The sequence below is a fragment of the Pelodiscus sinensis genome, chromosome 3, assembly GCF_052426305.1.
Source record: "Pelodiscus sinensis isolate ZL-2025 chromosome 3, ASM5242630v1, whole genome shotgun sequence".
Lineage (NCBI taxonomy): Eukaryota > Metazoa > Chordata > Testudines > Trionychidae > Pelodiscus > Pelodiscus sinensis.
In genome coordinates, this window is record NC_143054.1 from 46,592,018 (window position 1) to 46,606,447 (window position 14,430).

General features: G+C 41.9%; 1 protein-coding gene across 4 annotated transcripts in view; it reads left to right on the top strand.

Annotated features, from left to right (window-relative positions):
* Window positions 1-14,430, top strand: part of PRIM2 (DNA primase subunit 2) — a 219,443-nt gene that overhangs the window by 111,266 nt on the left and 93,747 nt on the right. For all 4 annotated transcript variants that reach the window (XM_075923673.2, XM_075923677.2, XM_075923676.2 and 1 more), the window contains one exon: window positions 9,762-9,829. In XM_075923673.2, coding sequence (XP_075779788.1) covers window positions 9,762-9,829 — 68 coding nt within the window. The remainder of the gene's footprint in view (window positions 1-9,761; window positions 9,830-14,430) is intronic.

The window sequence follows — 14,430 nt, forward strand, 5'->3', positions numbered from 1 at the left end:
GTTCCTGAATGAGAGTGTCCTGGAGCAGAATGGCCAGAAGCTGGGAGCCTGGCGTAGCTCGGTGACTCTGGTAGCAGCAGGGCTGCAGCAAACTGGGCAGTGATGGTACCCAGGTAGTGGCAGAGCATGATCGGGACTTCTGGGATTGCTGAGAGGCTTTAATCCTTATTGTCAAAGCCACCGTGTCAACTCAAGGTATGTTGAAGGAATTATGATAGTAGCAGAGGGAAAAAAGAGAAGCAGAAGCTTCCAAAGAAACTGAGGCAAAATTTCACACACCCCCCCCCCCAGCAACAAAATTCTCAGCATGATAAAGACAAAACAATCCACCTTTTGTACCCAGACTCTAAAAGGAATGGCAGGTAGTAACAGCAAAGCAGGCTCCACAGTATACACATCTAGCCAGTCATTGCCCTGTCTAGAGAAATAAGCCCATCAATACTGGAAAGGATTCATATCCCCTAATAGTTCAAAACCAAGCCCAATGCAGATAATTGCTCACCTACCCATAAATCAAAATTGTCATGGATCTGAACACAATTTTACCATGATGTTAAAGTTTTGCAAAGAACCAAAACTTGAGAATAGGTAATTGGCAAGCATCATAGATATGTGGATATCAGCCCTAAATGCATTCTTTATGGATAGGTACATAGCACTTTTCATTTGAGTATCATTAGTTGCCAAGTTAAATCAGGACACCAGAGAAGACAAGCCTTTGCCAAGTCTTTCTAGTCTACGTTAGCTCTTGAAAGTCAGACTTTGGAAGCAATTTCTGCATCTACACTACCTGTATATCTACTGATGTAATTGTGAGGAAAAGACTACTCTTATAGCTCCAGTAAGTTCTTCTTTCCATAATTCCTGGGAAATATTTTTCAACGTTTTGTTTTAACCTTTAGCATTCCTATGGAAGGCTTAATATTAATGGACATTCCTTGTCATCTAAAGATACATCAAAGCATATAGAGTTCACTCCAGTTGTGAGGTTTTTTTTGCTTCGCGTGTGTATGGTCCCCGACTGATTATTATTATTATTATTATTATTATTATTATTATTTTGTGTCAGTGGCCTCTGACCCAAAAAAGGTTTCCCGCCCCAGGTATAATGGGTTGTTTACCCCATAAAGCCTTGATTTATATTGTTGTTATATCAGAGGCAGGAGCTGGTGTGTGTTGGGAATTGGCTTTTAAGCCAGCTCCTTGCATGTGCTGGCTCCCGCAGAGCTGCCTGCCCCTTCCCCCTTAGCGTTGCGCACTGCTTCCTCCCACAGAAGCAGGCTCCCTGCACGCCTCTGTATCAGAGGAGGGGAGGGAGGCGGGAGCTGGTGTGCATGGAGAGCCAGCTTAAAAGCTTGTTTCCCGTGAACACTGGCTACTGCCTGCTTCCCTCATGTAAATGTGTAATCATTGAAAATTTCAGTGGTTTACAAATTTATCTTTCTATATATTAAAAGTTTTTCCTGTGGGACGACAGAGAAGTCATCATGTCACACTGCATCCTGCCTGCCTTGTGTGTGTCTCTCCCCCTCTTAACTTGAGCCTGACCTTGCTGCTTCCCCTCGCCACTTGGACTTGATATTTTAAACCAAGCCTCTACTCCCCTTCCTGCAGCCCCACCCCACAGGGCTTCCAATGCCAAGAAACATGGCACAGTAGCATGGCACAGTAGCACAGTAGCGGGATGTGCTGTGCTTGGGAGAGCATACCGGGGACAGGCGCTAGGATGGAGGCCCCCACCTAGGCTTGTGTGTCAGCAGTGGGCTCTTGGGGGCTCCCCCACTGCCAAGCTCTTGGGGAGCTCGAGCGTGGTGCCTGACCACCCAGGCTACGTCTACACTGGCCCCTTTTCCGGAAGGGGCATGTAAATTTCATGAGTCGTAGTAGGGAAATGCGCGGGGGATTTAAATATCCCCCGCGGCATTTAAATAAAAATGTCCGCCGCTTTTTTCCGGCTTTTAAAAAAGCCGGAAAAGAGCGTCTACACTGGCCCCGATCCTCCGGAAAAAGTGCCCTTTTCCGGAGGATCTTATTCCTACTTATTCAAAGTAGGAATAAGATCCTCCGGAAAAGGGCACTTTTTCCGGAGGATCGGGGCCAGTGTAGACGCTCTTTTCCGGCTTTTTTAAAAGCCGGAAAAAAGCGGCGGACATTTTTATTTAAATGCCGCGGGGGATATTTAAATCCCCCGCGCATTTCCCTACTACGACTCATGAAATTTACATGCCCCTTCCGGAAAAGGGGCCAGTGTAGACGAGCCCCCAGAGTCTGGCTGCCCCCCACAGAGACTCACCCCCTTTTCAGCAGCTATACTTACCATGGCTGCCAGAGCACCCCTGAGCTGTCCGGGAGAGCCGCCACACTGACGTGTCTGCTCTTTCCCTTCCACTCCCAGCGGGTGGATGGACTGCCCTAGGCTCTGCAGGCAGGGCTGGGATAGTGAGCAGCGCAGGCAGGACTGCACAGGGGAGATGTTGGATCAGTGGGGGGAGGAGGCAGGGGGATAGGGGAAACCGGGAGGGGAGAGCCGCGGTTGCCCTACCCTCTGATAGGAGAGTTGGCGGGCGCAGTGACCAGAGGGCACAGCCCCCTAGTAAAAATAAACACATTTTAACATCCCTGTAGGTAAGTAGTGTCCTGCATACCTGAACTTCAAGGATATATACCCTACACAAGCTTTCTAGACAGCTGTTTTTAGCACTATGTTCTGCTGCCTTGCACCTGCCAGGAACCTTTCCTTGCTGCCTGCTCGTTGCCAAAGCTTATTTGTATCATGGTGAAAGATTCCAGCTTCAGGGGGCAGCCAGAGACTTTCAGTGTAGGTGAACATCACAATAACCTATGTGGAGACAGCATGCCTTTCACTGCATCTTGTAGGTACTCACGTAGTGTCTGTGTGTGCGCTCCAGAAAGATTAGACATAGCTTTAATGTGGCCTGTGCACTAGGGTACGCTTAGTCCTGGAGCCTCCAACAACACTGGACTACCTCTGAATTCTATAGGTAAAGAATATTAATCCAAAAGCTGCTAAAAGGAAATTCGGGTAAGAAATTTGTCTCCTTACTCAGTAGACCCAGGTCTTCACCACCAATCTTATGTGCTAGGAATACATGGATGCAGAAGAAAGGTTATGGGCTGGTTCCCAAAACCTCGGTTACCATCAATGGTTTAAATTCAAACAATAAATATTTAGGGCTGTTGTACTCTACAAAGATAGGTACAATCAAGCTACATTTTTTTAGGTGGTGTGAAAAATTCACACTACTGAGACAGTGAAGCCAATCTAAGCCCCCTATCTAAATAGCACAAGGTCAACAAAAGAACTCTCTTGCAGAGGTAGATTTATTATAGTAATGGAAGAACCCACCCACTGCTGTAATGTTTAAACTGATATACTACAGCTTCTTGTTGCATTCAAGTGTAGAAATAGCCTTAGTGTGTGTCCCCTCTAGTTCTGACTCATAGACTTTAAGGTCAGAAGGGACCATTATGATCATCTAGCCTGACCCCCTGCACAATGCAGGCCACAGAATCTCACCCACCCCCTCCTAGAATAATCCTCTCACCTATATCTCAGATATTGAAGCCTTCAAATAGTTTGAAGACCCCAAGATGCAGAGAATCCTCCAGCTGTGATCTGTACCCCATGCTACAGAGGAAGGCGAAAAACCTCCAGGGCCTCTGCCAATCTACCCTGGAGGAAAATTCCTTCCCGACCCCAAATATAATGATCAGCTAAACCCTGAGCATGTGGGCAAGACTCACCAGCCAGACACCCAGAAAGTTCTCTATAGTAACTCCTATCATCCCTCCATTGACCCATTTACCACTGATAATGAATGGTCAATTAGTTACCAAGATCATGTTATCTTATCAAACCATCCCCTTCATAAACCCATCTAGTTTAATCTTGAAGCCAGAGCTTGGTCCAAGTATCCTGTCAATTTTCCCCATAAAGTAACCAGACAGTTTTTTGCACATGGAAAAAAAAATTCTCTAAAGAAAAGAAGTGCCCTGAAAACAAATCTGCCAGTTGAGAATTGTGATGCTGTAAGTGGATGTAAATTTGACTCTTCTTAGGCTCCTGTGTACGATTTTTAAGTCTTTTGCCACTAATGCTCTACCTATTTTCTTTGATTTGTTGTATATCATATGTTACCCAAGCTGATGTTGATTACAAAGCTAGAGACGTAGACACTCTGCTTAAGGAATTTCATAAAGTCAGAAGGGCAATTTTAATTCATTTGTCCATTTTATGAGCTCAAGTGTGTGTTTGTTCATACGTATGTGAACTAATATATAATATTTATTAAAGTTTAGTTGTATCAAACATTGTATCTTTCTAATTTTGTTGGCTTGCGTTATGTAATTTGGCTTCCCAAACCAGTATGCCTGCTTTTGAAGTATTTCTGAACAAATAAAATACCATTTTTGAGGATATAAGGAAACATATCATTTAAATTTACTAGTGTTTAGGATATACAAAGATTTTTTTATGAAGATGTATTAGCAATTCAAAGTAAACAGTATCTTTAAAATAGTGAATAAAAAGAGAAATGTGCTCAAGTCAAAATTAGTTATTTTATTTAAATAATTTTATTAACATTCTTAAAGGTTGAATATTCTTCATGAATATAATTTTTATTTTCTAAAATAAGACATTTATAAGAAATTTATAATCAGAAATACTAGTTTATGTAAATTAAGGGGATGGCACTAAGAAAAAATGGCTGCTATATAAAGCATTTTGTTATTTGATGCTATGAAGATGAAATGTTTGGGGTTTCTGCCTGAAGGAGTTTATAAATAATGCATATAGTATAGAAACCACAGTTTAAATCTGACTTTAGCCTAGTAAAATAAAAGATCTATAGGATTTTTCTGAAATAGTGGTCCAAAAAATACATAGCTTTAAATGTGTGTATATAAGGTTATTTAGGATTAATAGGACATGGCTTTTTATTTTTATGTAAAGTAAAAATGAAGTTTGCAAATAATTTTTACCGGTTTTATGGAATATTGTCACCAAGAAATTATTAGGTTTTCTTAAGTCACCATAATGGTGAAAGTTATACGACTGAAGTTTTAACTTTTTATAATCAGTTTTTTTTTAGATTTAGAGTCACATGATTGGTGATAAACAGTGATAAAACTTCCTTACTAAATATTTCTGAAATTGTGCTGCTATTATTAAAATGGTCTAACTTTGTTATTGACCCTGTTGGCAGCATTGCAAAAGTCATTGCAAATTTCTAAGACTTCATGATCATAATCTAAATTTTTCTTTACTGTGAACAGTTTCCTCTTTGTTTTTGTTTGTCAGTTATGGAATTTGTGTGTGTGCGTGTACAGATTTTATTTTTTTTATAATTAACTTGACATTGAGTGCCATAAAGTGAAATAGGTAGAAATCTTTAATTTGTTTGGATTCTGTGTCAAAACTAACAACCACAAACCATAAAGTTTGGCTAGAATGATAGATAGGTTATTTATATGTAAAGGAAAAACAATGAAGTATTGTAGCACCAGAAAGCTATTTCTTTTTTTAATTATCTGATCATAAGTTTTTCTGGATTAGTTGATAGGTATTAGGACAGCAATACTAGACTTCTTTCCTCCATGCTTTCCTGTTTCATCAGATAAAAAGTAGAGAGAATCCTTTTTGTGTGTCAGGCTCTTCTAAATGTACTCTTCCACTGTGCCATCTAAATGCAGACTGTACAGGCAGTCCCCGAGTTACGCAGATCCGACTTATGTCGGATCCGCAGTTACGAACGGGGTTTGCTGCCTGTCTCCCTGGTCTGCTGAAGACAAGCAGACCAGGAAGACGGGAAGCAAAGCCTCTGAGGACGCCAGCAGCGGGACAGCCGTGGCGCGTCTGGGCTGTCTGCTGCCCGCGTGCTCCGCGGCTTTGCTCCACATCTCCCCAGACCAGGGAAACGGGGAGCAAAGCCGGGGAGCATGCGGGCAGCGGACTGCCCAGACGCGCCGCGGCTGTCCCGCTGCCGGCGTCCTCAGAGGCTTTGCTCCCCGTCTCCCTGGTCTGCTGGTCTCCAGCAGACCAGGGAGACGGGGAGCAAAACCGCGGAGCACGCGGGCAGCGGACAGCCCAGACGCGCCGCAGCTGTCCCACTGCCGGCATGTTCCGCAGCTTTGCTCCCCGTTTCCCTGGTCTGCTGGAGACCAACAGACCAGGGAGACGGGGAGCAAAGCAGAGCAAAGCTGCGGAGCACACAGGCAGCGGACAGCCCAGACGCGCCGAGGCTGTCCCGCTGCCGGCGTGCTCCGCGGCTTTGCTCGGCTTTGCTCCCCGTCTCCCTGGTCTGCTGGAAACCAGCAGACCAGGGAGACGGGGAGCAAAGCCGCTGAGCACGCGGGCAGCAGGACAGCCGTGGCGCGTCTGAGCTGTCCCGCTGCCCCCGTGCTCCGCGGCTTTGCTTGAGACGCCTGTGGTACAGCAGCTGGGGCATTGCCGGTTGGTCCGGTAGCGCCGCTCTGGGTGCTACTGGACCAACCTGGCAGCACCCCAGCTGCTCTGCCCCAGGCGTCCTGATTCAGCCACTGCTGGTCAGTTTCAGCAGCGGCTGAATCAGGACGCCTGGGGCAGAGCAGCTTGGGTGCTGCTGGGTTGGTCCAGTAGCGCCGAGGAGCGGTGCTACTGGAGCAACCCAGCAGCACCCAAGCTGCTCTGCCCCAGGCGTCCCCAAGTCAGCCGCTGCTGAAACTGACCAGCGCTGACTACAGGAAGCTGGAGGCAGAGTTGCTCTGCCCCGGGCTTCCTGGAATCAGCCGCTGATCAGTTTCAGCAGCAGCTGACTTGGGGATGCCTGGGGTTTTTAAGTTGAATCTGTATGTAAGAACTGGCGTCCAGATTCAGCCTGTTGAAACTGATCAATGGCTGATTCCTGGAAGCCCGGGGCAGAGCAACTCTGCCTCGGGCTTCCTGTAGTCAGCCGCTGGTCAGTTTCAGTAGCGGCTGAATCTGGATGCCAGTTCCGACTTACATACAGATTCAACTTAAGAACAAGTCGGAACTGGCATCCAGATTCAGCCGCTGCTGAAACTGACCAGCGGCTGACTACAGGAAGCCCGAGGCAGAGGTGCTCTGCCCCGGGCTTCCAGGAATCAGCCACTGATCAGTTTCAACAGGCTGAATCTGGACGCCAGTTCTTACATACAGATTCAACTTAAGAACAAACCTACAGTCCCTCTCTTGTACGTAACCCGGGGACTGCCTGTATTTGGAAACAATTAGACTCCTTGGATTGAGTCTTGGATTGTGCTAAATATCCTAAGTGGACTCTGCAGTCTATGAAAATCATCAGGGTGCACCTACACAGCAGTGTTATTTTGGAATAACTAATGTTATTCCAAAATAATACATTGCATGTCTATACTACACATCATTATTTTGAAATAATGTTGAGTTGGAGGACTTCTTTCTTCAACTCATGGTAACCCTCATTTCATGAGGAGTAAGAGAAGTCGAAGAAAGACTGTTGTTCCTTCAACTTTCTGTTGTGTAGACAGCGTCAAAAGCAGATTTCAGCTTTTTTTACTTCAGCTATGCAATTGATACAGCTGAAGTTGTGTAGTTTAATTCAGCTTTAACCCAGCTGTGTAGACATACCCTTAGACTGCTTCCAACTTGCACTGTATATATTAAAATGGAAGTATATTAGGGTTGTTGATGAATTGCAGTTAACTCGTGTGATAAGCTCAGAAAATCATGATGAAAATATTAATAGCAATTAATTAGTTTTAATCGCATGGTTAAACCATAGCATACAAATTGAAATTTATTAAATATTTTTGGATTTTTTTCTGTTTTCAAATATGTTAATTTGTTACATTGTAAAATACAGAGTACACAATTCTCAGTTTATATTATTTAAAAAAAAATATTTGCACTGTAAAAATGATAGATAAGAATTTTTTTTCCAATTAATCTCATACAAGTACCATAAAGCAATCACTTTATCATGAAAATGCAACTTACACTGTAGATTTTTTTATTACATAATTACATTAAAAAACAAAACTATGTAAACCTTTGAAGCCTACAAGTCCACTGAGTACTCCTCCTTTTCAGCCAATCACTGAAACAAACAAGTTTGTTTTTATTTACAGGAGATAATGCTGCTGGTTTCTTTTTTACAATTCACCTGAAGAGAGAACAGGCATTTGGCCCTTTTGTAGCTGGCATTGCAAGGAATTTACGTGCCATGTATGTTAAACATTCATATGCCCCTTCATGCTTTGGCCACTGTTCCAGACAAGATGCTTCCATGCTGATGATGCTTATTAAAAAATAATGCATTAATTATATTTGTGACTGAACTTCTTGGTGGAGAAAGTCTCCTGTTTTACCCACTTTCTGCAATATAGTTCATATTTATGGCAGTAATACCATGTGGCACATGCTTTCAGAAGTCTTAAAAGAGCAACACTCAGATGTGGAAACTACAGTCTGAATCACTGAAAAAGAAAATCAACTCTCTGCCAACAGCGTCTGACTCATGATGATGATGAACATGTCAGTTTGCATTGCTTTGGATAGATATTAAGCAGAGCCCCTCATTAGCATGGATGTATGTCCTCTGGACTGGTGCTTGACGCATGAAGGGACATATGAATCTTTACCACATCTGGCACCTAAATATCTTTCAGTGCCAGCTACAATGGTGCCATGTGAATGTCTGTTCTCACTTTCATGTGACATTATAAAAAAGACATGGGCAGCATTATCTCCTGAAAATGTAAACAAACTCATCTGTGTGACTGACTGAACACTCTATAGGATTGAGTGAACTTGTAGGCTCTATAGTTTTACATTGTTGAACAGTTATTTTTAATATAATTCTACATTTCTAAGTTCAAATTTCATAATAAAGAGGTTGCATTACAGTACTTGTATGAGGTGAATTGGAAAATTTTATTTTTGTTTTTTAAAGCACAGATATTTGTAAGAAAATAAATACAAAAGAAACATTGTACATTTCATGTTCTGTGTTGTAACAAATCAATATATTTGAAAATGTAGAACACATCCAAAGTATTTAAATGGTATTCTCTTTTTAATAGTGCAATAATCACATTTTAATAGGTTTATTTTTAATGACTTAATAGGCCTAAAATAGATGTATGTATATCCTATTAGTTTACTCATACTAATTCACAGTCTTCCAAGTGAGACAGGTACCTGTAGAATTTGTAGAAGCCAACCGATAACCCTTAGAAATGAAGTTAGAGCCTTAAATAGGTATGCATCCTTAAATAGTTATGCTAAACAGGTAAAATGTCTTGTTACTGGACAAAGAAACATACCATGATTTATACAGTGGTATGCTAATATCACTCTTCTTATACCTGTGTGAAGAACTCCATTATTTATATTTACCTGAGAGAGTCTAAAAGTCTATTTCTATTTTGTAAGTTTTAGTGGGGCACCTATGTTGAACATTACTGCCTTCTAATTTAAATATGCTTTGTTAAAAATAAACATAAAACTGACAGACACTAGACTTGCTATTTAATTAAATATTTTGTATATATGTAACTCCATTATTTCGTGGATAAATATTTGTTTACTATAGATTTAGAAATACTGAGTTTTGTCAAGTGTTATCAGATAAATGGAGAAAGTGTCTCTTGTCTCATTTTACCCTAAGGAAAAAAATATAATTGAAATGATTTCTTATATCACTTCTGCTAGGTTATCACATTCTCTAATAGTGAGATTTTGTTTTGTTTTCTTCTAGTTGACTGCAAGATCGCTCCCTGCTGTGCAGTCTGATGAGAGACTGCAACCTTTGCTAAATCACCTCAGGTAATATGTTCTTGTGGGTAAGATCTAAAGTGTAAATTGGCCAGGCACTGTGGCTGGTTCTTTGGGCCCGGGAGGATCTGTTAAGACTAGGTGAGATCGGGTTTTATAACCTTTCACCTATGTGAAAGGTCCGGGGCTGATTGTGGTGCGGGGAAAGCTGGGGTGTCTGAGGGGTTTTGCTCATGAGGCTTCCTGCTGGCTAGATTGGCAGCTGAAGTGCTCTGTGTGACTGCTTTGTGGCCTGTTTGGGAAAGGTCTCCAGTTGAGGGCTGTAAGTAGCCCTGGTTTCAAGCAACTCGGCACCGCTGAGGGTGTCAGCTCAGGGCCAGACCAAGCCTGGTCCGTCATAGGATGCTCAGCAGTTCCATGAGCTGATGGATTGCATGACATCCATGTTGATCAGTAGCCATGGAGAAAACATCTCCTCTGATGCTCAGGATTTGTGGTGATATCTGGAAGAGTATGATGATGTTTCTAATTTTGATTGGCTATCAGTTGCAAGACTATTCTATCTACTCCTACTCTTGCCAGCCTATTTCCAAGAAGTCAGACAAATAATATCATGAAAAATCCTACAAGGATATATATTTTCACTAAAGATGTAAAGGAGTAGTCAACTAGTGGACTACCTGATGAGCAGGAGCTTATTGGGTAGCACTATCGACTATTCGCTCATCCCCTCGACCCCCACATTTTTAAAGGGAAGCCATCAGGAGATGATGCTGGCTGAATCCCTGTTCCTGGATCTCAGCACTTGTACCAGCTTCCCTTTAAAAATGCAAAGCGGCAGTGTGGGTGGGTGGGTAGATGGATGGATGGATGGATCCAGGAACAGGGATTCAGCCAGTGTCCTCTCTTGCTAGTTTCCCTTTAAAAATGCAAAGGAGATTGTGCTGAGACCTGGTGCACTGACACTGCCGTCCCTTAATTGACTAATTGAGTAGTTGATGGAAATTCCATCGATTACTTGATTAGCCAATTAATCACTTCTTAACATCCCTAATTTTCACACATACTCTATATTTAGTTCAGTGATGACAATGCCTACTGCCAGTAGCAGGCTGAGGTCTTGATAAGTACATTCCACTCTAGCTGATGCAGAAGGGAAGAAGAATACTAATTTCTTAAGTAGTAAGATGTTGCCTTTTTCCTCTTTTGGAATTAGGGTAACAGATTATCAAGCTGGTATGGCTGTCCATCAATTCCACTTCTGGAAAAGTCAAGAACATTTGTGCAGAACCTCACAAATGATCCTAGTGGAGGGTCAGAATGTGGCAAATGTGCTTTCCTAGGGCTGTGTCAAAACACCTTGGGCTTTTCTGACAGACCACTCACTTTTGCTGTTACACTGAGGAGACCTGTTTGGCCATTTTGGTTTCTCTTCTCTTGGTCTGGATACAGTAATGAAGGTGAAAGAGCTCCTCAAAGTGGATGATCTTTTCAGGAATAAGATGGATGAGTTGCTGGGAAAAGCCTAAGGAGATAAGAATGATGGCCTGCTCTTTGAATCTGACTTTCATTCTCTGAGGTTGCACTCAAATAGAAATGATAGTTGGCTTCATACTTGGAATATAAGGTGAACTTTGTCATTTTATCTAGAAAGACTGAGCTCTTTAAGTTATCTGCTCAGCTTTCTATCTTTTATACTGACAATTTCTATGTGTACAGTTTCCATATTGATTACTTTTAGCATCACAGAAGTGAACAAGGTATCAAAGATTGTTCCTCCAGAGGGACTTTTGGCCCATTCAGCAATGGCTCAAGCTACCTCAGTGGCATTTTTTAGGCATGTGGAAGCAGGACTAAGGGAGAGGGAATTTGGGTGGCCATTTCAGGGTTTGTCAGTAGCAGAGCAAGAGTCTGGTTCACTCTGACTCCTGCTAACGCGAGAGCTAGAAGAGACGCCTCTCTGACTCTCTCTCCAAGATAAGAGTGGAATGCTGACCTCAGTGAGAACCTTGAGATAAGACAGTGTCTGATGGGAACTGAGTGGGCAGGGAAGTAATTGTTTAATGTTATATGTAACGGAAAGGTATATATATATTAGTTTTAATTGTTTTGTATTTGAAGATCCACTTATGCTGTCTTCCCTTGCAATATTGCTCGAATAAACTGCCTCTGGCAACTTGTTGCTTAAACCCAACGCAGAGTGAAGGCTCGTTATCTTCCACGGGGATGTCCCCATTTTGGCATTTATAGGGCTTCTTCTTTGTCTTCTGTGCATATTATAACTCAACATTAAGCCATCACATCTATTTCAAGATCTAATACAAACTTGGAAAAAGTGATTCTACAGTCTTTCATTAGGTGGATTCTGAGCCTGCTTGTGAAGCACCTGAGTGATAAGTACATGTGCGGTCACACAGAGAAGAATGCATTACTTATCTCTATTGTAACTGTTCTTTGAGATGTGGGTCACATGAGTATTCCACAATCCATCTTCTGAACTCCCTGCATTGGAAACTTGAGTCATAAATTCTGGTGAAAGACCTGAGGGGACAGGGTGTTTGAGAGCCACTACTTTCATAGCCATGGGAGGAGTACCAAGAAAGCACAAGGTATGTGCGCAGTCCCAAGGGGTACTGCTACAGAAAGAATTGTGGTATGCTGCACATGCACACAGTTCAATGAAGTAGGCATTTGTTCATATCTTGATGAACAACAGGTACACATACAGGTGAGTAACTGTTCTAGTGTGTTATTTTTTCATTAAAACATCTTTGTAGGATTATCAGGAGTGCTCATCAGTAGTATAACTTAATTTCCACTGAATTCAATAGTAAAACATTGTTTACCGTAGTGGGAACAAATTTAGTTTAACACTTACTGTTTTTGAAAATTCCACCTACCGGTGGAATCTAATGATTGAGAATTTCATCATTGACCATTTTTCCCATAATTTTTATAGACAGGAATAGTGTCTATAAATGAATAGTGTCCCTAGCTTCTCTGCCAGAGCTGGGAATGTATGACAAGGAATGGATCATTTGATGATTATCTAGCCTGTTTATTCCCTTGGGGGCACCTGACACTGGTCATTGTCAGAAGACAGGATACTGAGCTAAATGAATTCTTCACAATTTTACTTTGCAGAAGCTGCACTTTGCTTTTCTCCTCACTTCTTTGCCTCCCTCTCCAACTAGCTATTTGGCTGCATTCTCACCCTCTCAACTTTTCTGCATTACTACCCCAACCTCCTCCCACGTCCAAACTCCCTCTCGTACCTCCTCCCCACACCCTCTTCTTCCGCACAACTCCCTTCCAGATCCTGCTCTCTTCACCCCGTCTTGCACTCTGCTCCTGCCCAGATCCTGCATCCCTATCCCGCTTGCTGGCAGCCCTGTCCTACACACCGAACCCCTCATTTTTGCCCCCACCCGAGAGCCTAAGGAGGTCCACAAAATCTACTAACTCTGAAACTCCAGAAAAGTAAATCTGGTCTATGGGAAGCCCAGAAACTCAGTCCCCCTGTCCCTTTCCCTCACTCCTTTTGGCTGGAGTGCCAGAAGAGTGAGGTTGGGGGGTTTTGGAGGAGGTGTGTTTGCTTCTCACTTGTGCGGTCTCCAACTGATTTTTCTGTGGGTCAGTGGCCCCCGACCTAGAAAAGGTTCCCCATATCTGCCATAAATAAAGGAAACATTGAAACCTTTTCTGTTGGACATCAATAATAATTTTCTTTATTTAAAATGAAGTTTGATAAATTAACATGAGAAAGTTAAAACACTTAATATGTTTGGATTAATTTAAATTAAACCATTCTCCCTAGCTGCAGCTGGTTCAGAAAAAATACGATCACCCTGCCCAACTTGCCACAGCCCCCTCCTCCTCTCGGCATGCATATCTGTAAATAGAAGTGAATAAGTTAAATCTTGGCATGCCACTTCTAAAAGGCTGCTGACCCCTGAGTTATAGTATAAAATTGGATTTTAGAACTTGAGAATCAGGCTTTGGCAGGGAATAGACAGATGACCTAATAGGTCTTTTCCATTATTTATTTGTATGAATCTGTGATTCATTTTTATGTCATCTTGCTCACAAAAATGAAAGGTATTTTACTTTTAGGCTGCCATCTACCTTCATCTTACAAGCTAATAATAAAATATTGCTGAAAGTAACTTTGTGTCAGACAAATAGCTTTATCAGGAGACGAAAGCTTAGAAATTATCTGAAAAGAGTGTACAATTGAAGGTTATATAAAATTGGTTGCCAATACATTGTATGTTCTATGACAGCGGTTCATATCTGCTTGTGAATTTTAAATTAGCCAGCCTTCACTTTCAGCACAAGTTCTTTTAGCTGACATTTACATCTACAGAGTCATTTTTTTAAACAATTCCTTATTTTAATGAATGGCCCTCTTTTTTTTTTTTTTTAATGTCCATAGAAATAATTTTGTAATGTAGACTTTATCTACAGGTGAGATACTCTTTCTTCCCTATTGTACTTCACTGATGCTTTTTAATGCTGATTGGACTGTAGTGAAATAAGAAATCACTTTAGCTAAACATTTATTTTATTTTGTATAATGCAGGACTGTCTTTAAGTTTTTGCAAAACATACAATAAACCTTTAAATATTGAACATTCTGAGTTGTACTTTTA